Raw genomic sequence first — 22,639 nt, forward strand, 5'->3', positions numbered from 1 at the left:
ACCTCCAAGACCAGGGAGTGAAGGGGGGGAAGGGGGAAGAATCCAATCCAGTTCTCATTTCAACGTGAGCCTACTTGATTCTCTTTACCAAAACAGAACAAGAACCATAACCGTAACGCAGCTATCCTTCCAAATTGGCACCTTCTCCAAATTTTGCAGTGCTGTTCTCTAGCCAAAAACCATATACTAAAGCCTACATAGAAGTTCATTTAGTAGTCAAATTAACACAAAAATGCATTCTCTCAGGGGAAATTGCTTCGTAAAAGTGTGCCTGTTAGGCAATACTGCGTACAATGGCCTCGGCCCAGTATACCTGAAGGAGCGTCTCCACCCCCATTGTTCAGCCCGGACACTGAAGTCCAGTCCAAGGGCTTTATGGCGGTTCCCTCACTGCAAGAAGTGAAGTTACAGAGAACCAGGCAGAGGGCTTTCTCGGCAGTGGCGCCTTCCCTGTGGAACACCCTCCCATCAGATGTCAACTATCTGACTTTTAGAAGACATCTAAAAGGCAACCCAGTCAGATGGGTGGCATATGAATAATAAATTATTATTATTAATAATATGCTTGTTTGCATATGATTTATTACTACTACTACTACTACTACTACTCCAGTGGTATCTCTGGTTACGAACTTAATTTGTTCCATAGTTCCGTTCTTAACCTGAAACCGCTCTTAACCTGAGGTACCGCTTAAGCTAATGGGGCCTCCCGCTGCCACTGCGCCACCGCTGCACAATTTCTGTTCTTATCCTGAGGTAAAGTTCTTCACCCAAGGTACTACTTCCGGGTTAGTGGAGTCTGTAACCCAAAGTGTTTGTAACCCAAGGTACCACTGTACTACAAAAAATGTGTGCACTAGGAGAAAGCCACTCTAAAATACTGATGGACTTTTAAACTACCTATTTGAGAACTTGAGATTGAAAAAAATGAGAAACTAAGAGAAAGTGTGATTGACATTGCCCATCCCAGCTACGGCATAAGATTTTGTGATCTACCAGAGATCTACATAGTGTCTGCTGCGGCCCACAAAAGATTCTACACTGATAAAGCCATTAAGATTCTGGGGAGGGATGTTGTTTTTTAAAAACAAAAACAAAAAAACAAAACAAAGACCAGTTTGCAACTCTCGCCTCCAAATCCTCTCCTCTCCTTTCCTTCCTTTCAAGGTTACTTTTATCATCGCCGAATCCCGTGCTTTAGTTTCTTGGAACAGATGAATCAAACTTCCGAATCTAACAATTACGTTCACAGCTTTGGCCTAACAGCATATGCTTAGAAGACTGTGCTTGTGTCTGTATAGTGGGGTCTATTTTTATCTTCAAGTTTCTTATCTGCTGTTTAGACATCCTGTGCACACTTGTTTCCCTCATTATAACTGGAGCTGTGACCCAACAGACGCCGTGCGTGTTGGTAGCAATTTTCTAAGAAATACCACAAATACCACACCTCACTGATAGTTGTGGAAATATCTGTGAGTCTCAGCACACGCTCTTGCTGTTGCCACTTTCCTTATCTGATAGCGTTGTTGTCTTTCCCTTTATGGCATGCCTGACAATGGGGGGGGGGGAGTTTTGCTGCGGGGGGGGGAGGCAATTATATGGGATCGCTAACCTCTTCGAGAAGGCATTGGTGTATAATGATTTTTAAGCAAACGCCTTTCTTGTTGGAAGAGCAACGTTTGTGGTTTGTTTCATTTTTTTACACACACACACACATCTTTAAAAAGTGGTTAATATTACAGCCCGCAGCTATCCATGTTCATACTCACCCCGGGATCAGAATTGTCTTTCTGGGTCACCCCAAAAGCCTGTCTGCTTTGGAAGATTGTCATTGCCAGCTCCTTGTCAGGAAGAAGAAGAAGAAGAATCTTTATTTGTATCAGCCACTAGCCATAGCAATAAAATAGAATAAAATGTACAGTGGTACCTTGGTTCTCAAACTTAATCTGTTGCGGAAGCCTGTTCCAAAACCAAAGCATTCCAAAACCAAGGCGTGCTTTCCCACAGAAAGTAATGCAAAACGAATTAATCTGTTCCAGACTTTTAAAAACAACCCCTAAAACAGCAATTAAACAGCAATTTTACTATCTAACAAGACTATTGATCCATAAAATGAAAGCAATAATCAATGGACTGTACTATAAAATAAATAAGACAGTATTGTAGATTATAAAAATGGAAAAAAAAATTCCTTCCCTGCACTGACGATAGTCATTGTTTGGATGGGGGGCTTTTATCCATTTCCACAGTCACACAATCAATCAATCAATCAATCAATCAATCAGTAAGTAGCTGAACTGGGTTCCACACAATCACAAAAACAAATTAACCGAAAAAGCCCCAAAAACAAAAACACAAAATAAATAGCAAAAACAAAAGCGCCAAACTTAATCCGTTCCAGAAGTCCGTTTGACTTCCAAAATGTTCAAAAACCAAGGCGCAGCTTCTGATTGGTGCAGGTGCCGCAGAAACAATAGCCGACAACTGCATCGGACGTTCGGCTTCCAAAAATTGTTTGAAAACTGGAACACTTACTTCCGGGTTTTCAGAGTTTGAGAATCAAAGCGTTTGAGAACCAATGTGTTTGAGAACCAAAGTACCAATGTACTGAAGACAGAGGTAAAAACTTAACTTTAGAAAATACATTGGGGGGGGGGGTTTACATCAATAATCAAATAACAGATCTTGTTCTAATTGCCCCCGCTAAAAACCTTGCAGTTTTTGCTGTCACTTCATCATCTTGATCTGCTAAAAGAAAAGGATGCAGTAGCAATGGTTGAGCGACCCGGCATGGACAATAATAGAGGGGTCATAACCTAATTCCTCCAATTTTATAAAGAGTGCAAGCCAGAAGCACGTGAGCCACTGACTCAATACTGCCATCTCCACAGGGCAGCCTGCAGGCAGGGCATAAAAGCAGCAACTTCCCCCGTTGATTATCCCCCACACCCTTTTTTCAAAGATACACTGCACCCCTAAGTGGAGGATACATTTCTCTACCAAATGCACATGCCCAAACCCACATAAGTGGCCCTGGCTAGCCCTCTGCATTTTCATCTCTTTCTGTTGCTCTATGCATTTGATTTCTGTCTGCTTCCATCAGCCACCAGGACTCCCATCCCAACTTCCATATTTACCCAGAGTGCTGTGTATATCTGCTGCCATGTTTGTAGGAGAGCTTTGTGTCTGAGGCCCTATGCGAAGCTAAACTGGGGCAGAGGCCCTCCGGCAGGGTACACAGCCCCTCTCTCATTCCTGAATTATATCCTTCCACATGTTGATTCTGAATCCCTTCCCAATCCTTGGGGATCATGTAGTGATCTGTGTTCCTTCCACATCGATGGAAGCACTTGGACGGGCGGTAATATCGACATCTACTGCCAATACGCCATGGCTTCCCAAGTCCCTCGAGTTCAAGTGAACTTTTTCTTCTCCTTGTTTGGGTTTTCAAAAGGCGTGCCCTCGCTTTCACTGTGTATACAGTAGCCCCGTAATTGCAAAGACTTCACAGTGATAGTCAACTTTAGATTCTGAAGCATTTGACGCTCTCCGAATTTCAGAGATTCCTTATGTCTGTGGTTCTGATTTTACTGTGTCCACACAGTAAACCATTGGCCCATGAACTTCATTCAGGTGGTCTGTAGAATGTCGCCCTTAAATATTAATAAGTATGTTAAATTGTACTTTATTTAATTCTAAATTGAATTTTTATTGCTTCTTTAATTCTCGTATTGTGTGTGTGTGTGTGTTTGTATTACAGTCTTAATGTTACGGAACTACTCTTGTGCTCTTGTGCAACCCCTGTTCCTTGCAACTCCTCCCTGTGAGTTGCATCTGAAAAAAAATCCTGATATGATTTATTTGGAGTGCAGATATTGCATTTCCATGGGGTTGAGCCCAGAGTTAGTCACACTCATGGAGCAGACCCTTTGAAATTAATGGGCATGGAAAACTTAGGTCCATTAACTGAATAGGTCTACTCCAAGCAAAAGCTAGCTAGTTAGTTAGACTCATTCCCTAAGTTTCGATTTTTTATTTTCCTTTATCTCTAAGAAACCCCACACCCATTTTGGGGTCTCTGTTCAAAGAGGTGTCTTTCATTCATTTTCACTGCTGCTAACTGGATGAGTTTTTTGACAGGTATATTTTTAAGACTTATCCATGAATCTTGGTAAACATGTATTTTACAACATTCTCTCTCTCTCTCTCTCTCTCTCTCTTTATAGCGGGTGCCAAAGCCTTTGTCTGTGACCACTGCGGAGCTCAGTTCTCAAAAGAAGATGCTCTGGAGACCCACAGGCAGACCCACACTGGTAGGTGTTCTGTTTGGGGGTTTCATTTGGTTTTTTCCCAAAAATCTCCCGAATTTTGCAAAACAGTGGTTTGCTTGCAGAATGGCATTGTTAATCCAGAATTCCTGGAAAGATCATACATGAAATATCAAAGTGTGGGGTGGGGGGGGTTGCACATTCAAGCAAGGTCTGCAGGTACTTCAAGGTCTGCAGGTACTTCTACTTGCCTTCGCTTGAGGGTGAATAGAACCCTTCAGGCAACTAGGAACTGCAATAAAGCTGGCAGGAGGCTGATGGAAACTGTAGTCCAATTCATTTGAAGCACATCAGGTTGGGAGAGGGTGATGCAGGGCACTGCAATAAAAATGGGAGGATGATCATCAATACATTTGCTGACTGAAGGCTGATGTGCCTCTGATCGCCACAAGCTGATGGAAGGCAAAAACTTATCATAAACAGTTTGCTCAACAACTTGTTGCTCAACACAGATTGCTCAATTTCTAGTTTCAGTCTTGATCAATGTATTGTTTAATTGGGCTCACCTGTGCTGCGATGTGTGAGATCAACAACTTTCCCACTGGAAGACTTTCCGGAGAGTTGCTTCATAGCACAGAACCTGTCCTTGTGAATGGTCTTATCCACATGTACCCAAGTACCCTCCCTATGCTAAGCAAAGCGTGCTTTGAACAGTGAATCATGGAGCTCCCATTGTGAATCGGTGGGGTGGTGGTGGAGATAATGCATTCCTGAGAGCACTCCTGCCTTAGGTACCCTGATCATCTACAGCAGGGATGAAGGATCTGGTGAACTCCTGATGTTACTGACCTCCAACTCCCATCAGCCCCAGCCAGCACAGCCAATAGTCTGGGGTGATTGGAGTTAGAGTCCAGAGACCATATGGGAGGGTCTTTACCTTTGCTCTGTGGGAATTTATGCTTGAGCTAATAACTTTCTTTCCAAGCATGCCAGATTTAAGAAAATAGGCACGGTAAGAGAATTAGTTATGGTGAAACTGGCTGCATTCACACGGCAATTTATAACGTTTTCACGACTTTTCCCTAACAGTATTACATTTGAGCTTTCACACAACATAAAAGCCAATTCTGGAACTGCAATGGAAGTTTAGTGCTCATTTCTTTGTTATTTGCTCCGTGGGGGGGGGGGGGGAATCCATTTGCAAATAATATGAAAATGAGTGCTAAACTTGCACTGTACGTCACTCTCATGCCACTCATAGTTCCAGAAGTGGCTTTTATGCCATGTAAAATGGAAATGAACAGTTAGGGAAAGTTCATGCAAATGGAATGCACTGCCATGGGAATAGTGCCCAGTAGAGATTTTCTCTGCCGCTGAATGGAGGAACAGTCTTGAACTGGTGGCAAGGGGAATTGGAGGGGTATTGGCACCTGGGGCAAAATGCCCCACTGCCACCTCCACAAAGGGGAGGGGGGCAAACTCCATAAGGGCTTCTCCTTTCTGGATCTCCCAACTGGTGATGGAGCTTCGCACCGTCTTCTCCCCTCAGGAAAAACCAGTGCAAAGCTCTGCCACACCACCAGGTATGGGGGAGATCTCCTCCCCACCTGATGGCAAAGCTCGGCAGCAGAACGGGGGTGCTGACCCTTGGGGGTGCCCTCTGAGACATCCGCTTCACCCCAACTCATGATGAGGGGCATTTCTGGTTGCTAGGAAGGGGCTCTCTCAGAAGTTGCACCTGCCGTTTCAGCATGTTGCTCTGCCCCATAGTTTTATCTCAGTGTTTTTTGTTTCTGTTCCATTTTTTTGCAGAGGGTAGGAGGCAAAAGCTTCGCTCTTTATCATGGCATATTTTGTACTGTGACTGCCTCCTTTCACTGAGTAGTTTGCTTGAACTTACTGGCTCGGGGGTCCCAGGGGAGGCTCCAGCTTCATTCAGACTTCGAGCATGACTCTGCGCACTCCTGCGACTGAAGCGGGAGGCAGTTCCCTCCCTCCCGGACTATATTAGGGCGAGCAAATCTTTTTAGTACCGATAAACCAATAAATGCCAATGAGGATGGAATGCATGAATCCGCAAGCTGAAATTTAACACCCTGGATGCTATCTTGGCTCCCAAATATACAACAGCTGACTGTGTGCACCAGAATTAGGAAGAGCCGGCATAAGACCGTACATGCATCATAGAGCGCAACCGATGCTTGCCGTGCCATTCGATCTTGCAACTTCATTGGCAAAGTAGCAGTTAATAAATTTCAGAATGATTGTCCTCCTCCTCCTAAGACTAGCCAGCTGGTTGATGTTGGCAGCAGATAAAGTTGTTTGTTACTAATGGAATTCACAGCAGAGGCATTTTCGGGAGGACCGGGGAGGAAGGGCTCCTACCTGGAATCTACTCCAGAGCTAAGGGATCAAGCAGCAAATATGTGTGGTTGTGTTACTTTCTCTTTCACAAAACCCCTGGTGCAGTGAGAATCCTGTTTTATGTGTTGATAGGCGTTGACTGTAATAGAATTAGGAACAGGTGCTCTCTCCATTTGACCTACATAGTTTGTGCAACGTGATGGCCTTTGAGACTCTTGGCGTATCTTCTTAACTGCAAAGTCACACCTGGTTTAACAGCCATCCCCTCCTTCCAGGGGATCCTGGGAACTATAGGTCCATGAGCGGGGCTAGGGATCTGCAACAGACAATTCTCAGTACCCTCACTCAGTTCCCAGGATTTCTTGAAGAGCCAAGCGCTTGATATGTAGCCTCTGTAACTTTGCCGTGCAGTTCTGCCATGTGGAGAGTTGGGGCCGCCATTTTGGGCAGCCAACCAAAGCCGTTAAACATGTGCAGCCTAAAAGTCAGAGGTCGCGCACCTGCTGTACACACATGAGCATCTTAAGTTCAAGTCCTGGCATCTCCAGTTAAAAGGATCAGATGACGGGCAATTGGAAGGACCTCTGCCTCAGACCCCAGAGAGAGAGGAGGTGCTGCCAGTCAGAATAGACAGCCTTAGACCAGGTGGATAGATCTGACCTAGTATAGGGCAGCTTTCTGTATCCACATTCAAGGCCTCATAATGAAGACCCACGATGGAAGGAATTTGGGCACAGAGTGAATCGACTATGTGTGCTTTTATAGTGGCATCACAGTGCCACCACTAGCCAACTAGCAAAAGCCTTTGGGGCAACTCAGTGCCACATTTGCCAATGTGAGGTGGGAGCTAGCTGTGGGGGAGTGACTTTGTGGTGTCCTGGGCACATCAGAAAGATAGCATGAAGCTTGGCCAACCTCTTGCCAGGGGCTTGGGAGACTTGTAGTGGCCACCAGTGGGACCCACTGTATGCAGTGAGGTTTTGGGATCTAGGAAGTATGGCGGTGGGAGCCTTCTCTGATCCCTTAGACTACCCAGGTGCACTATTGTGGCACTCTTAAGTGTCTGCTTAATCTGTCGGCCACACAGAACCCAAAAGCAAATGAACTGCTCTCTGAGTTTTCACAACCGAAACCAACACCTTCCTGGAAATATCACAAAGAGCCCAGATAGATATAGGTCCAGGCTTTTGCAAATCTGATAATGGGAATATTTCATTTGAAGAAACCCACGGAGAAAGTGCTTTCTCTGAGTGAAAGCGACCCATCCCATTCCCTCTTCCTTTCCATATGCTTCACCATGTGAGATAACGAAACATAACTCCCTGCAAGTTAAAAGCTAGCATTTCAGGATAAATATCCTAGTCCAGTATCAGGCCTCAGCAAAGGCAGTTCATTCAAGTAGGTCAGAGACATTTTTGTGTGTTCCAAAAATAGGAAGGGGTCAAGATCCATGGTGGATTGGTCAAAATGGATTGGGGAGCTGGAATTTAGCCAGGCTGGGGGGGGGGGGGATGGAGCAGGGGAATCAGGACTCTGGAAGGGGTTGAAGGGACTATTAGGAGGCCCGGATGAAGCGTCTCTAAGATGGGGCTCTTCAGGCAGCCTTTGAACTATCGTGGGTTCTTCCAGTTCTCCATCCTCTTTCTCCAAAGAGGTCCCTCCTGAACCTGGCAGGATTCTGGCATGGGTCTTCTGCACCTCTTCTGGAGATGGCAGGGTACGGGGTGGTAGAAGAACCCACCTGCCTATGCCATGCTGTTTCCCCCCTGTGAGGGGAGCCTTGTGTTTTTCAAGGCAGCTTTCAGTGATGGCTAATGTTGCACCTGCCCCCTTCAAATAAAGGACAGTTCCTAACGGTCAGGTTTCAATATGACCTTGGATGGGAGGGGTGGAGCACTCCTGGGACAGATTAAGTATGTTTTGATTTAAAACTTTGGGACAAGAATGTCGGTGGCTGCCAGCAAAAGCGGCTGCCCTGTCAGAGCTCACAGGGTGACATGATCATGCAGAATCGAGGAACAAAAATAGGCAGCTCGAGGTCAGCGCGACCCAAGTGGAGCAGGTTTAGCATCGCCTCCTCGAGCTGTAAACAAGTGTGTCTCAGTTGCATGTCAGTAACTGGCTTTATGGCCAAAAAGTGCCTCCCTCTTGCCAAGAAATTGATAGCTTCCTCTTGCTGAGCAGGGCTGGAAATAGCACTGGTAGGAGGATCAAACTCTGAACTTGTTGGCGTTTTCTGAAGTGAAAGCTCCCTGCGCCTGGAAGAAAAACACTCCAAGGCTTATAATTCCCCTAGTCCACTGTTGAAGTAGCAAGAGTGACCCCTTCAAACCAGCAAAGTTGTGGTGGTGTTTTGGGGGCTGGAGTCCACCTTCCTGTCCCTTAGATTATTTGAACTTGGGCGCCAGGCAATTGCAATGAAGATAATAGCATGCAGATGAGACTTCCTGGATCAAGCCAAAGCCCTCTACTCAGTGAATGAAGTGCCTCTGGCCCTCCAGATGCCATTAGACTCCCAGCACCCTTGATCATGCTGGCTGGGACTGGTGTGAGTAGAAGCCGGCTCCCCACCCCTGAGCTAAGTCAACCTGTTTATGGAGAGCAGGCCAAAGACTGGAGAAGGAGATGTGCATTAGCCCGTAGGGCCACCGCAGAGGAAGACCTCCAAAGGTATACGGGGCCTAAGTCGTTTAGAGCATGATAGGGCATCATCAGTGCCTTGACTGGGAAAGCAACTTGTTTAAAACTGGTGCTATATGCAAGTAATCGGAAAGATCCTGGCTGCCACCTTCAAATTTGTAGCTTCTGAAACCATTTTCAGCCCCAAGTAGTGTCTGTTAGCAAACTCACCAAGTGTCCCTGTTTTCCAGGGACAGTCCCCGATTGACAGAAGCTGTCCTGGTTTCTGATTAGATCCAGGAATGTCCCGCTTTTCCTTAGGACGTCCCTAGTTTCATCAGAGAAACGTTGGGGGGTATGCAAGAGTGTAATCTGAAGGTTTCCAAACAAGGGATAACTGTAATTAGACTTTTCTGGTCCAGGAAAGACCCTCACTGGTGAACCAATGGCTACTAGCCACAAAGGCTATGATCTACATCCACGGTCAGAGGCGTTGTACCTCTTAATACCAGTTGATGGGATGGGCAGAAAGTCATTACCTTCAGGTCCTGCCAGTGGGCATCCCACAGGCCACTTTGAGATCAGGGTGTTGGACTAGACAGGCCACTGGCTTAATCTAGCAGGCTTATTTTATGTTCTTAGCTAGCCATAGGCACTACAGGCCATTAAAACCACCTGGGCTTCCAGTGACAAAAAAATGGTCCCAAGAGTAGCCCCTCCGAAGCAACACAGATACTCCTTCAAGGGAATGCAACTCCCAACTAGATCCTCCAGATCCTGGATTCAGGAATGGGCCAACGACATCACCTCTGCCTAGTCTGGATTCAGCTTCACTTTATTGTTGATGAATCTGTTTCTTTGCAACCTGTAAGAGCCAGTGAAACACAACAAGCTGACTTAGTGAAGACCTCTAGCAAAGAAACCCTCTATGTGACAGTTTGGTTTCTGTTCACTGTGCGGAAAAATTGCTCTCTCTCCCCTCGCAGTTCCCAACCTCCCTGTCCCCTCTCCTCAACAATTACATATATTCAAAAGAGATCAAGACATCTGTAAGCTGCTAGAAGACACTTTGGGCTCCATTGGTTTTTCTGTGGCTGTTCACATCCTTTGGCCTCTGCATTCACAGGAAAAAATGTTTTGGCACCCTGCTACGCCTGGGGGAAAGGTGTAAAAAAAAAAAAAGGAATATATATATTTCAAATTAAAAAGGAATGAATTCAATCAGCGCCAGTGGTTGCAGTGTTCAGGTTACATGGAAAATGTAGCAGCAACTGGTTGTGTCCCCTTTTTATTTCAAAAAAATGTAATAGCTGTTGACTTTTTTAAATATCAGAGGTGATTTGTATAGGATTTCCCAGGCTGGGCCAAAGTATTTCACATGCGCAAAAGACCGAGAGCAGAATGCTGTGTAACGTCAGCCCCACATGGGAAGCTTCTGTCCTGAGCTTGTGTTTGTACAGTCAATACCCTGGCATGGATTTACTCCTGACCTAGTTTTGCACTCTGCTACTACAGGGGCATGCTGGATGCCTAATATAGAGCTGATTTTCTTAGCATGTGGCGTCTCTGCCATGACAGGGTCTGATTTGCGACGCGAGCTATGCTCTTTCATGTAGTATGGGAACATTCCTCCTAGGTTTTGCCTGCTTCATGGACCAGCGCAACTTTTGAAGCCCAAAACCTTCCGCGTGGACTGTGCGAACTTGGCACAGATGAGCAAAGAAGGCAAACATCACATGGAGACTTAAATTGAGCACGGTGTCAAATTAGCATAACTTGGCCATCATAAAGATGTGCCTCATCTCTTAAGACAAAAACACAAGCAGGGTCTATTCAGATCCAATGCAAAGAAGCTGCAATTATTTTATGCATGTATTTGAGGGTGAGAGAAGTAGCTTATGCTATAAAAGTTGCAGATGTGTGTATTTTGGCATAGCGCCATTATACTCACCTTTCTTTCCGCTCCCACGGAACACGACACACCCTTGCTCAAATGATCTGAATGTCTTACATTAAGGCATCTCCAACAAGGTGTGGGCCACAATCTCTTCTCCTTGCGTATCATCCTGGAGGTGTAATAACATGGGCTAATCTGTGCCTTCCATAGCGAGGGTTCTGCCGTAGTCAGAGACAGGGAGGCTGGACTGTACAGTCCTCAGTTCTGCTTTCCGGAATGAAACTCTTAAAAATTATCAGCTAAACTGCTTCCCTTTGGGGCAAGGGACATTTCTGGTGAAACCAGTGAAAACTGGCATGCAACGAGGTTTCTCTCGCTTTCTCTAGTTCTCCTCAGACTCTTGGGGTCTTCTCCAAGTAACCTCCACTCTGAGGAGACCTATTGAAATGAATGGACCTAAGTTAGCCATACCCATTCATTTCAATGGGTTAGCTCTGAGCATGATGGGATGCTAGATGCAAGATACAGCATTACGTTTTCGGCTCCATGAGCCCATTTCCCACTGACGCAAAGATTGTTTGTCATAGGTTTTGTTTGCTTAATTTAAATATAAGCTGTTAATTGTTATTTTTTTAAAAAAAGCAACAACAACTTGCTAGCTCAACTTGGCATTTTCACTGCGCATTTGCTAGCATCAAATTTCACCTGCTGCCTTCCATCCCTGCTATGGCCATTGCTCCTATACCCTGTTGAAAAATTGTGTGGCATTCTCTGTTTTTGATTTTCATTGTCTGCCAGTCCCACAGTTATTCCATTCTTCACTCCGCAACACACACACAAACAAACACACACTGTCTCCTCTTCCCAGATCATTAGTAAACATGTTAGAACATCCTTGCTCCCAGCAGAAAACGTGTTTGCTTCTTCTCTTGCAGCTTAGTCTTTAAACTGCCCTTCCTTTGGTCAAAGACATTCGGCTTCATGCTCTGTGTCCCGTCCCCCCCGCAAACCTCCCAACTTCACTGGCAAAAACCACCCACTAGCACCCAAATGGCAGAGAGGAGTTAATAAAACCAATGTGTAACTGAAACATGAAAAGCTATAAATTGTCTCGCGCTTCCCCTCTCCCCCTTCCTTAGGATGTTGGTAGCATTTTGATTTAATAGTTGGACAAACACAAGGGTCTATTTTATTCAGCGTTTACAGGCCTCGGGGCTGTTATTCTTCCAAATTTAATAGCATTGAAATTGCAGGGTTTGTGATAATTTGCCCATCACTTTCTGCGCTTCCATTGATGTTTATTGTCAGCGGGATGAAATCTCGATCCGATTCACTTAGATAACATGTCTGTTAAACATTTAGATAATTGTGCCATCATTAAGTTGTCACATTATTTTAGAGATTCAAAACAGTATCGTGGTAAGTGGAGGTACATGGAGAGGGAAGGACGGGGGGGGGGGGGAGAGAGTCTTGCAGGAGCACAGCCGTCTCGGGGAGTGAAAGGAGTCAGTCGTGTCACTGGATTCCAGCTCGGCTTATTATCACGGCAACAAGCCAGTTTGCAGCAGATAGATATATAGATATATAGACGATATGTTTGCTTCAGGCACTTTCTTGGGAAGTGTAAAAAGTACTCCGTCTCCTGCCTAGCACAAAGAACCAGAGAATTCATTCACTTTACACGGCATCAAATGGATTTTCGAATCGGGAAAAACCTGCTCACCTTCCCTCGAAAGCTCGCTCACAACTCCACGTTTCAGGAAGCTGACTTCTACGGAGTCAGAGAAGCTTCCCATCTAGTTCAGTATTGTCTGCACAGACTGGCAGCAGCTCTCCGGGGTTTCAGGGTGCAGCCTTCCCCAGCCCTACTTGCAGAAACCAAGGATTGAACCTGAGGCCTTCTGTGTTCAAAGTGTGTGCTCTGCCACTGAACTCTGGCCTCTGTCCATGGTGGATCCCAGTTTGTGGCAACTGGTTTTCTTCTGACTTACTCATAATGAGGAGCTTTCTACACAAACACAAGGTGGCATACCATTGAACTCATGGATAAGGGAGGGAAGGAGTCTGCTCACTGTGCCCTGTGTCCTTCACAGGTAGAGCTGGGGGCTTGCAGTGGCACCTTGTTGCAGACCTTCAGTGCTCCTCTTGAAAGTCAGGAGCAGGATCCTGCCAAGGTGTGACACTGAGGGCACCTGCTCTGCCCTTCTCCACCCCATCACTGAACACGTGGAGAAGGTCTGACCTGGACTACTGACGCCATCAATTCACCATTGCCCACCGCCCTCCAACTTGGGAAGGGTGAAGGTCTGCAGAGGGCATCATCCTGACCTCATGGAGTCTCCTCCAGGGGCGTAGCATGGGTTGATGGAGCCCAGGGCAGGGCAAGTGTAGTGCTTCCCTGGTGGACTGGGCAGCGGCCATTCTCTTTGCCGTCCAGCATCTAATCAAGGGAGTCTGTCCTTGCAAACCAGCCCCAACCTGGGATAAGGCAGAGAAACGCAAAGCCACGAGCTACAGGGGTCAGCAAACTTTTTCAGCCGGGGGCCGGTCCACTGTCCCTCAGACCTTGTGGGGGGCCGGACTATATTTTGAGAGAGAGAAATGAACAAATTCCTATGCCCCACAAATAACCCAGAGATGCATTTAAAATAAAAGCACACATTCTACTCATGTAAAAACACGCTGATTCTTGGACCACCCACAGGCCGGATTTAGATGGTGATTGGGCCAGATCTGGCCCCTGGGCCTTAGTTTGCCTACCCATACACTGCTGCATCGTGTAGTCCTCCTTGCAGTGAGGCGCTCTGGGCAATGCGCATGGCTCCAGCAGTGCTTTCCCACCTTCCTCTTCCTCCCTCCCACCTTGGTGGGTGGCAACGGCAGTGGCGGCACCCTCCACCTCCTTCCCTCTTGGCCAGCCCAGGGGTGGGGCTACGCCAGCCACATGGAGAAGGAGATGCCATCACCACCCCAGCCCCGAAGGCCCCGCCCAGGCACGGCTTGCCTCACCATGGCTCTGGCTTTGATGAGGGAATCTGTCATAGGGGGTGCCTGGTTGTGCCCCCTCAGAAACTTATGCCGGGGCCAAAGCTTCCCGCATACAAGACAAAATACAAGCAAGTAATTAAACCAAAACAACAAAACAATTCGCCACTGGTCTCTCCGTTTCAGACCTTCCCCTCCATGACTCAGAGGGTGACAGCAAAGGTACTTAGCTTTTCTTAATCAAGAAGGTGTATACATAATTTTCAGTCTCTCCCCCCTTTCCTTTCTTCCTTTCTTCCTCCTTTCTTGATGCCACTTAAAATACCTCTTGTGAAACTGCACCTTTAAGCCTGTCCCTGACATGAGGCAGAACCACAAGAAGTTACTTGGTTAATTTAAAATAAAACAAAATAAACCACAGCTGGGAGTGCATGAGAGCTCATTAAAATCTTACAAGTTCCCTCCCCCCCCCCCTTCTGATCTCCCGGTTCACGATATCTTGGCAGCGTCTGGCCAATCCAGAGCATGGCTTCATTATCATGGCGCTATTACACCCGGGAAGCTTTGTGTACAAACAGCCTGTGCAAATTCTTCTTACACACACACACACACCAAACGAAAATTCCCCAAGCAGCCGACGACTTTCTATTACCGTTTCACAGTACTCTGGAGAGTTTTAAGATAGCAGCTTGATTAAGCTTGTGGGAAAAATACTATCAGCATGCTACTCCACAGACAGAGATAATGTACTGTTGGCATTAAGTATGTTTAAGGGTAATTATCTCCCCCCTATTCATATTGGTTACATGAAAACCAAAGCAAACAGGAGTTTGAGGTGCGGCGCTCAGCAGTCCCGGGCAGATCAGGGATGGGTTAAGAAGGCCTTGGTGACAATTATAAGCCTCGATGAAATGTTATCCCCTGACTGGTGTTCACTCTGCAAGTAGAGGAAGGAGCTTTCAGCCTCTGTTATGAGGAAAGGATTTATCTTTTCGTTGGGGGCTGGTGTCAGCAATCAATCACAGGCTTTCGTTGGCAAGAACTTTTCTGTCGAGAAAACGGCGCCCTGTTTTCTCCTCCGCTACCACGGCAAAAGGGATTGGGGGTGGGGGAGGAGGGAAAATCAGTCCGGTTCACATTTATAGGCAAATGTCCCTAATTCACACCTCCCCCAAAAATCTGAAACACAGCTAGCCTTTGAATGTCACACTAATCTGAATTTTGCAACGGGGTTCTCTGACCACCCCCCGCTCCCATCACCGCCCAAAATGTGCAAAAAATGCCTCTATTAGGGGAAGGTGTTCATAAAACCATACATATAATAGTGAAAGTAACATATAAAAATTCGTTCTTAGGAGAAACGGCTTGCAAAAGGTATTAGGCGTAACTGCATAGAAAAATCTGCACAACTGTGAGGCTGGGTGTTTTTTAATAGGGTTTTATTGCCATATTTCTGGGATATTTAACTGCTTGTGTAAGTGGTCTACTTGCATAATCATCATAATGTCAGAAGACAACTGGGAAGGTCACACCCTAGTTTCTGTGATCCTGGAACAGGCCTTTGCCACATGGAAGATGACTAGCTTTTTCTCCTCCGATGTTATACCGCTGTTAGGATTTTCAAGCATTCCTTGAACACATTTTGTAAGACAGTGGTGTGCTTGGGTTCTTTCTTTCCCCCATTTTGAAAGTTGTTTTGCATAGAGGCATGGAGTTTGGTGGTGTGGTAGTTGAATATTTCCACAGAAACCTGGGTAGTCCTTGTACCTCAGTCATCTGAGTACTTTGGGTTTGTGTATAATTATCGACGTGTGTCTGTGCAAAATTATTTACACGATGTGGGTTTTGACATTTCAGTCCTGTTTGGGAAGCCGTGGCAGTTTAAAAATAGGTGTGTGTGCTGACGACAACGATCTCAGTGAAGCAGGTTCAAAAATGCCTGATTTATTTTGTCCCGTAGGCAGGAAGTTGATATTGTAATCTCTGGTATATGAAGAGCATAACTCTTGGGCGTGTGTGTTCTGCGGGTTTCTGATGCTGATCAAAAAGATTTAATTGATGGGTGAAGAAGTACAGAGGGCAATTTTCTGAAGGTAGTGAATGATGCCCCAGAGTTGTTTACCATCTTACAAAAATATACATTGAACTTGACGCAAAAGGAGCCGCTAAAAGAGACAGTTCCCTCCTGGGGCCTCTTCTGCTTCAGATACACAGGCTACCTCTTACGAGGCAGAGTTGCCGATTGTCTTACTTGTTGACTAGAATGAAATCAAGTTCTCCCATGACTTTTGTCTCGTCTGTGCAGCTTTGCTGTATCTCCCACTCAGTCTTGGGATTAATATTTTGTGTGTTTGTTTTTTTAACACACTGCTCCCTTGCCTAATATTTTGAGTGGTTTGGGAGAAATCCACCATCCCTCTGCCCTCTTCTCCTTACAAATATGTAGCATCACAGTTTCCTTCTGACATTGCACAACCAGGTCACCGTTGTTGAAGAGCTGGAATGGGAAGGTCCTTTTCCAGCTTTGTAATTTTTCTTTAAATGCCTCCAGGTACCTGTTGCTGGGGAAGATCACTGAAAAGAGGTTTGACCCCTTCCTGCCCTGCTTGTAGGCTCCTTGGGGGCATTTGACTGGCCTAGAGGGGCTATTTGGTCTGATCTATCCGGGATCTTCTCATGTTCTTATGAAATACTTTGTCAATATGGCTGCTTGCGAAGGCCACTTACTCTGCGTTGATCAGTTCTGCTACTTTCCACAATCAAAAGCCTGCCAACTGTATGACCTTCCTTGTGTGTAAGAACAAAAAAAAAAGCCTGCTAGTTCAGACCAATGGCCCATCTAGTCCAACATTCTGTCTCACAGCAGCCAACCACATGTCCATGAGAAGCTAGCAAGCGGAACCTAAGCATAAGACCACTTTCCCCATCCTCTGTGGTTTCCAGCAACTGGTATTCAGAAGCATTACTGCCTCCAACAATGGAAGCAGAGTGTAGCCATCATGGCTAGCAGCCAAGTGTTGTGTTGGCCAAGTGTTGAGATCTCAATGTCAAGTCAACCTTACACTTCCAATGTGTTCTGCAATGAGATGAACTTCCATCTCACCAGTTGTCTGTGATGCGTTGTGGGGTGGGGGCAAGTGGAAAGCAGATTTCCTGGTAGATCTCTGAGTGAAAGGGTCTTAGCTCAGTGGTAGAGCATCTGCTTTACCTGCTTAAGGTCCCGGGTTCAATCCTCAATGCTATCTCTTGATAGGGCTTGGCCTCAAACTCTGGGGACCTGCTGCCAGTCAGTGCGGACAATACTGAGATAAATGGACCATTGGGCTGACTCAGTAAAGGGCAGCTTCCTAGGTTTCTATGATCTGCAGATAAATAGATAGATGAGAGTTTCTGGCTCCCAATCATTCAGCAATTGCAAGGAACCAACTGTTTAGGCTGCATAAACAAAGCTGTTGAAATGAAGAAAGCTAACCATGAGTGGTCTGTGGTGGGAAAAGACTGAGAGCTCACTTCAGTTCTGGTTCTGAAAAGAAATTCCTAGGCTCAGAACATGCTGTTTCATAATTCTAATGGGCTGTCTTTTGAAACTGGCTGGTAGATGTGGAGGTGCTAGCTTAAAAAACAAAATAAAAAATGGATTTCACAAGCCTACCCATTCATGTGACCAAGCCATTGCTTGGAGAGAGCTGTGCCTCGGCTCATTGTTCTTCATAGGGAAGGTATCTTATTCCCTCGGTCATTTCTGTTCCTCAGTTTCCCTATAGCCTTTTCGAAGGGGAGCAGCCAGAAATGCATATGGCAACAGCTTCTTGTTGGACTCTTTCTCAGTGCACAACCTGTTGTGAAGATTCCTACAACAAGGATACAACAAGCATACCATCCTGCTTGCCTTGCCACTCCCTGTCATGTCTCCCAGGCCAGTAACACCCACAGCTGACTTTGAAAGCTACTTTGGGAGCTCAGCACTTTTGAAGAATTGTACCGCTTATTCCCGGTGACTAAATATGGACTGGGGGAGTCTAACTTTAGACATTTATTTTTTGCCTGAGCTGGCTCCTGGCCACACCTTTGGGTTTTTTTTTCTTTTTCTTTTTCTGAAATGGGTACCGTGAATGTAAGCCTGGCCTCCTTGTAACAGAATCTTCCTGGCAAACCTGAAAAGGGGGCCATCAATGTGTTTACAGAGGAACAGAGAGTCCCGGAGATGGTGTCCCTTTTTGGAAAGCCTCCTGTCCATAATCGGTACCTTATGACTTGCAGCTGAAATATTTTGCTGTGTGCTTTGGCTCGGGCTTCGAAAACCAAATGCTTCACGAGCCGGAGCGCAGCCCCCCCCCCCTTGCAAAAACAACTCTCGCCTTGGCCCGGCCTTGCTCCAGCCGGATGAACTCCAAGCTAAAATGTTTTAAAGGGTTTCTGGCATCCACTGCTGTTTGTCAGGCGCAACTGCCGGATTCCATGCCTTCCGCACGTGGCTTTAAAAATGTCTCCAGCGGTGGGGGGGGGGTAGTACGGAGGCTCGACAGTGAGAGGTCTTGACCACAAACACGGCGGAACAAAGGGGGCAGGCGAGAGCCCAGAGGTGGAAAGGATTGCCTGGGCTGTTTCAGACTATAGGTGGGAGGCCACATTTTTTTAAAATAAATAAATGGTTGTTTATGATTTATCAGTTCCGAAAATGATGATGTTGTTAAGGACAAGAAGGCCCATTCAGAAGCGAGGGCAAAAGTTCCCGAATACACATATCCCCCAAAGCAATCACTGAAGGCAGGTACAAACATGATTGTGAAAACCATCCACCTTTTCGGACACCTAATCTAAATATTGGCCATAGAAAAGAATCAAAAGAGAAAGCATTAGCATTGGTAGAGAGGCAAGCATAGTGAAGGATGGATGTGATACAAATTGCATACACTCCAACACTCCTCAGATGCAAATTAAGGACATTCCAATCTACATCAGTAACACTGCCACCGGGGGGGGGGGGGCATTGCAGTTGCATGTTAAGATTTTTTCTTTTCTTTTTTCTTTTTAAAATGCTCTATTGATTTCAACAAACCATTCGACAAAAACAATCCAAAATCAATATATATTACCAAAAAGAGAGAGAGATTTAGATTCATACATAACAAATTCCAGGACGTTAAGATTTTCAGTTTTTCAGGTTGCAGGTGCACCTCCTGAAAGCCCGGCTAGCTGCAGTGCCCACCTTTGCCCTCCTAACTTCCTTTTCCCCCACCCCTCAAACGCTAGCCCCCCACAGGCCTGCCTGCACCCCGCCAGCTAAACCCTTCCCTCCCACCCACATCCCAGAGACTGCTCCTGCCCTGGCTCCTTCTTGTTTTTATTTGGCATGGCTGGCTGGCTGGGGGCCTGCCAGGCTGGAGAGTCGCAGCCTCCCATGGCAGGGACAGTGATGATGGCCCCATTGCCCAGCCCCCCCCCCCCCCCCCCGTCCTCCTGCTCCTTGCTATTGCTGCTGCTGCTAACTCCACCAGCCGGCCAGCTGGCTCCTTCCCTTGCACCAGGGTGCAAGACTCTTCCCTCTTTCCCACACTCTGCCTTCTCAAACTCCCATGAAAGCACATTTAAAGCATATAAGTCCAAGAATCCTGAGAAGTGTAGTTTAACTCCCATTGAACTACAATTCCCAGCACCCCCTCGCAAACTATAATTCCCAGTGTTCTTGGGGGTTTGCTTTAGGGTGAGTGCACGCTGCATGTTAACATGAATCCAGCACTGGATGCATCTGAAGAAGCCTGTTTTGCATCTTCCCATTGGGAAGAGGAAGAAGCCCAATGTTATTACATCACCCTGTTTCTAATAGCTCCATGCTTCACTCTCCATTCCTTCTTCCCTCTTAAGAACAACATCTTAGTGGAAGATCTAGCATTAGATGGTGAAAAGTTAGCTTGCCTCTTATAAACTTTCCCTAAGCTCTTTGATATCAACTTTGCATTCAGTGGCCCAGTTCCTTGGAAGACATCTGTTCTCAAGAGATTAAACAGTGTTACATGGCAAAATAAATCAGATGTCGCATCGCAATTATAGCCTTATTATAAATATTGCAAAGAAAGTAGATTCTCAAACTCTGGAGAGAGCTCCAGCCACTTACATCCTTCAAATTTGCTTTCAAGTCATGTATGCATTCAGTTACTGTACTTTTCAACCTAAAGTTTTCTATATCACTTGGTTGATCACTCAAAAACAAAATAATACTGCATCTTCTTCACCTAAAAATCCGCATTGTTCCCTGTGTGGATGAGATGAATGGCTGATTTAAAAGCAATAATTTCCTTGGGGGAAAACATACAGAACAAGAATAGAGAAATTCTAGTGGGTCTGGAAGCTTTTATATAACCTCCTTAGCAAAAGAGCTTGTGAGACAATCAAAAGAAGACAACATAAAGGAGTAATAAGCTGGTCTTGAAATGTTTTCGAGACACTGGCTGCATTTGTGTGAATGTTAATTCTTCCCAGCAAACTTGTGAGTAGCTATGATCTTAACTGTTTTTGTTATACTGTATTGTTAATGGGACTCTGTTCATAGTGGAGAAACTTCTGTGTGCTTCATCTGTTTGTGAGAAGTATCCCTCAATACACATGCTTTTTTTAACCATTGCAATGGGGGGGGGGAGCTCACAGAGGACTGAGGATCCTTTTGCAAATGTTGACATTGGTGGGGGACATCACGTTGATGGAGTTCTGAGTCACATCTCCTTGTTTAGGAGTGCCCACCTAGACATGGTGGGGACAAACAGATTTCTTGTCCTTTGTCTGCCCTGTCTGCATATAAAGAAGAGAGGCGTGTGGGTCATCTTTCAAGCGCTGCTGGTGCCATGTAGAAAGGGTGTACTAAATCTCCCCACATACCTTCATATGGGAAGCAGGTGGCACTGTGGGTTAAACCACAGAGCCTAGGACTTGCCGATCAGAAGGTCAGCAGTTCAAATCCCCACGACAGGGTGAGCTCCCATTGCTCAGTCCTTGCTCCTGCCAACCTAACAGTTCGAAAGCACGTCAAAGTGCAAGTAGATAAATAGGTACTGTTCTGGTGGGAAGGTAAACGGCGTTTCCGTGCACTGCTCTGATTCGCCAGAAGCGGCCTAGTCATGCTGGCCTCATGACCCGGAAGCTGTACGCCAGCTCCCTTGGCCAATAAAGCGAGATGAGTGCCGCAGCCCCAGAGTTGGCCATGACTGGACCTAATGGTCAGGGGTCCCTTTACCCTTTACCTTCATATACCTGCTGCCCCTCTTTAACCTAATATTTATTTATTGCATCTATTTACCATCTTCATACCCTCCAACACATCGCAACGAAAAACCGGGATGCCTTCTTCCGAGGAGTCGCATGACCTGTGTGAGATTTCAGCCCCCAAAAAGGCGCTTTTCAGGCATGGTGCCCCAAAGCACACCTTCTGGGGTGCCACACGAGCTGTGGCCTTGAAAATGTGCAGGAAATGAGTTCCTCCAAGGTGAGAGGATATGCCACACCTCTGCTCCCTTTGAGTGTACCTTTGTGAGCTTTGAGCAGTGTGTTTTTCCAAGGCCAGCTCTGGAGAAGTTATGTATCTCAAGCTGCATTAGCATTGCATAGCGTCGGGGTTAGTTAAGGTTAGCAATTTTATCCCTCCGATTTCTTGGTGCTCGTTGGCCTAAAGCACCCCGCTCCTCAATTCCTGGGTACCTAAACAGAGAGTCTCTTTGTGCGACTGTAATGTTGTATGGCAGCATTTGAAATTTGAGTCTGAGTACACATTCCAAAAAAACTGGGGAATCTCCCTGGTTTTCAACACAGAAAGAGGGGGAGGGAAGGAATTGCAACCTTATACATTTTTTGTTGTTGTTGTTTAAGTTGGTAGCAAAGTTCTACTTCCAGATCTCTGGGGCTCTAACGAGAATGGGTTTGCTCTGTTGGTGACATATTTTCCCTGAAAAATAAATAAAGGAGAAATTTGCAAGCTCTAGGGATCTGTATTTAAAACGAACAGTCACTGGCTCACTTTTAATTTTCCCCTCTGCAAATAGTATTTAGACAGCGATGAGAAAAGCACTCTCTCGCTAAGCTACGGAAAACCTTTCTTGTCCTTTAATTCTAGATGAAGGGGATTAGTGTGAACATATTTAGCCTCTGACCTTCAGACAAAAGCATTATCAAATTTAGTGACCAAGTGGGTCTCCATTTAACAGAACTAGTTCAGTCTCTTTGCCTTCTTCTTCTTTTTTTTCCAGAACGGAGAGGCAAAGTTCAAAAATCTATTGTTAAATGGGACGCCTCTGTGGTGCTTTCTTCAGATTTAGATTTGAAATGGTTGTCGGGGTATAAATGGGGAAAGAGGAGTCGACGCCAGCCTTGCCAAAGTGTTGGGGATCTGCCATGAGACTTTGGAAAATAAACAGAAAAGCACACCCAGGCAAACAATCCCACGGTGGCCTTGCAAGAGATCGGGCTCCTTGTGTTTTTGCGCGCGCGCACACACACACACACACACACACAATCACTC

General features: G+C 45.9%; 1 protein-coding gene across 2 annotated transcripts in view; it reads left to right on the forward strand.

The window, feature by feature from the left end:
- ZBTB16 (zinc finger and BTB domain containing 16) overlaps nt 1-22,639 on the forward strand; it is a 193,895-nt gene that overhangs the window by 118,949 nt on the left and 52,307 nt on the right. For both annotated transcript variants that reach the window (XM_028708300.2, XM_028708301.2), the window contains exon 4: nt 4,227-4,313. In XM_028708300.2, coding sequence (XP_028564133.2) covers nt 4,227-4,313 — 87 coding nt within the window. The remainder of the gene's footprint in view (nt 1-4,226; nt 4,314-22,639) is intronic.

Source organism: Podarcis muralis, chromosome 15, assembly GCF_964188315.1.
Source record: "Podarcis muralis chromosome 15, rPodMur119.hap1.1, whole genome shotgun sequence".
Classification (NCBI taxonomy): domain Eukaryota; kingdom Metazoa; phylum Chordata; class Lepidosauria; order Squamata; family Lacertidae; genus Podarcis; species Podarcis muralis.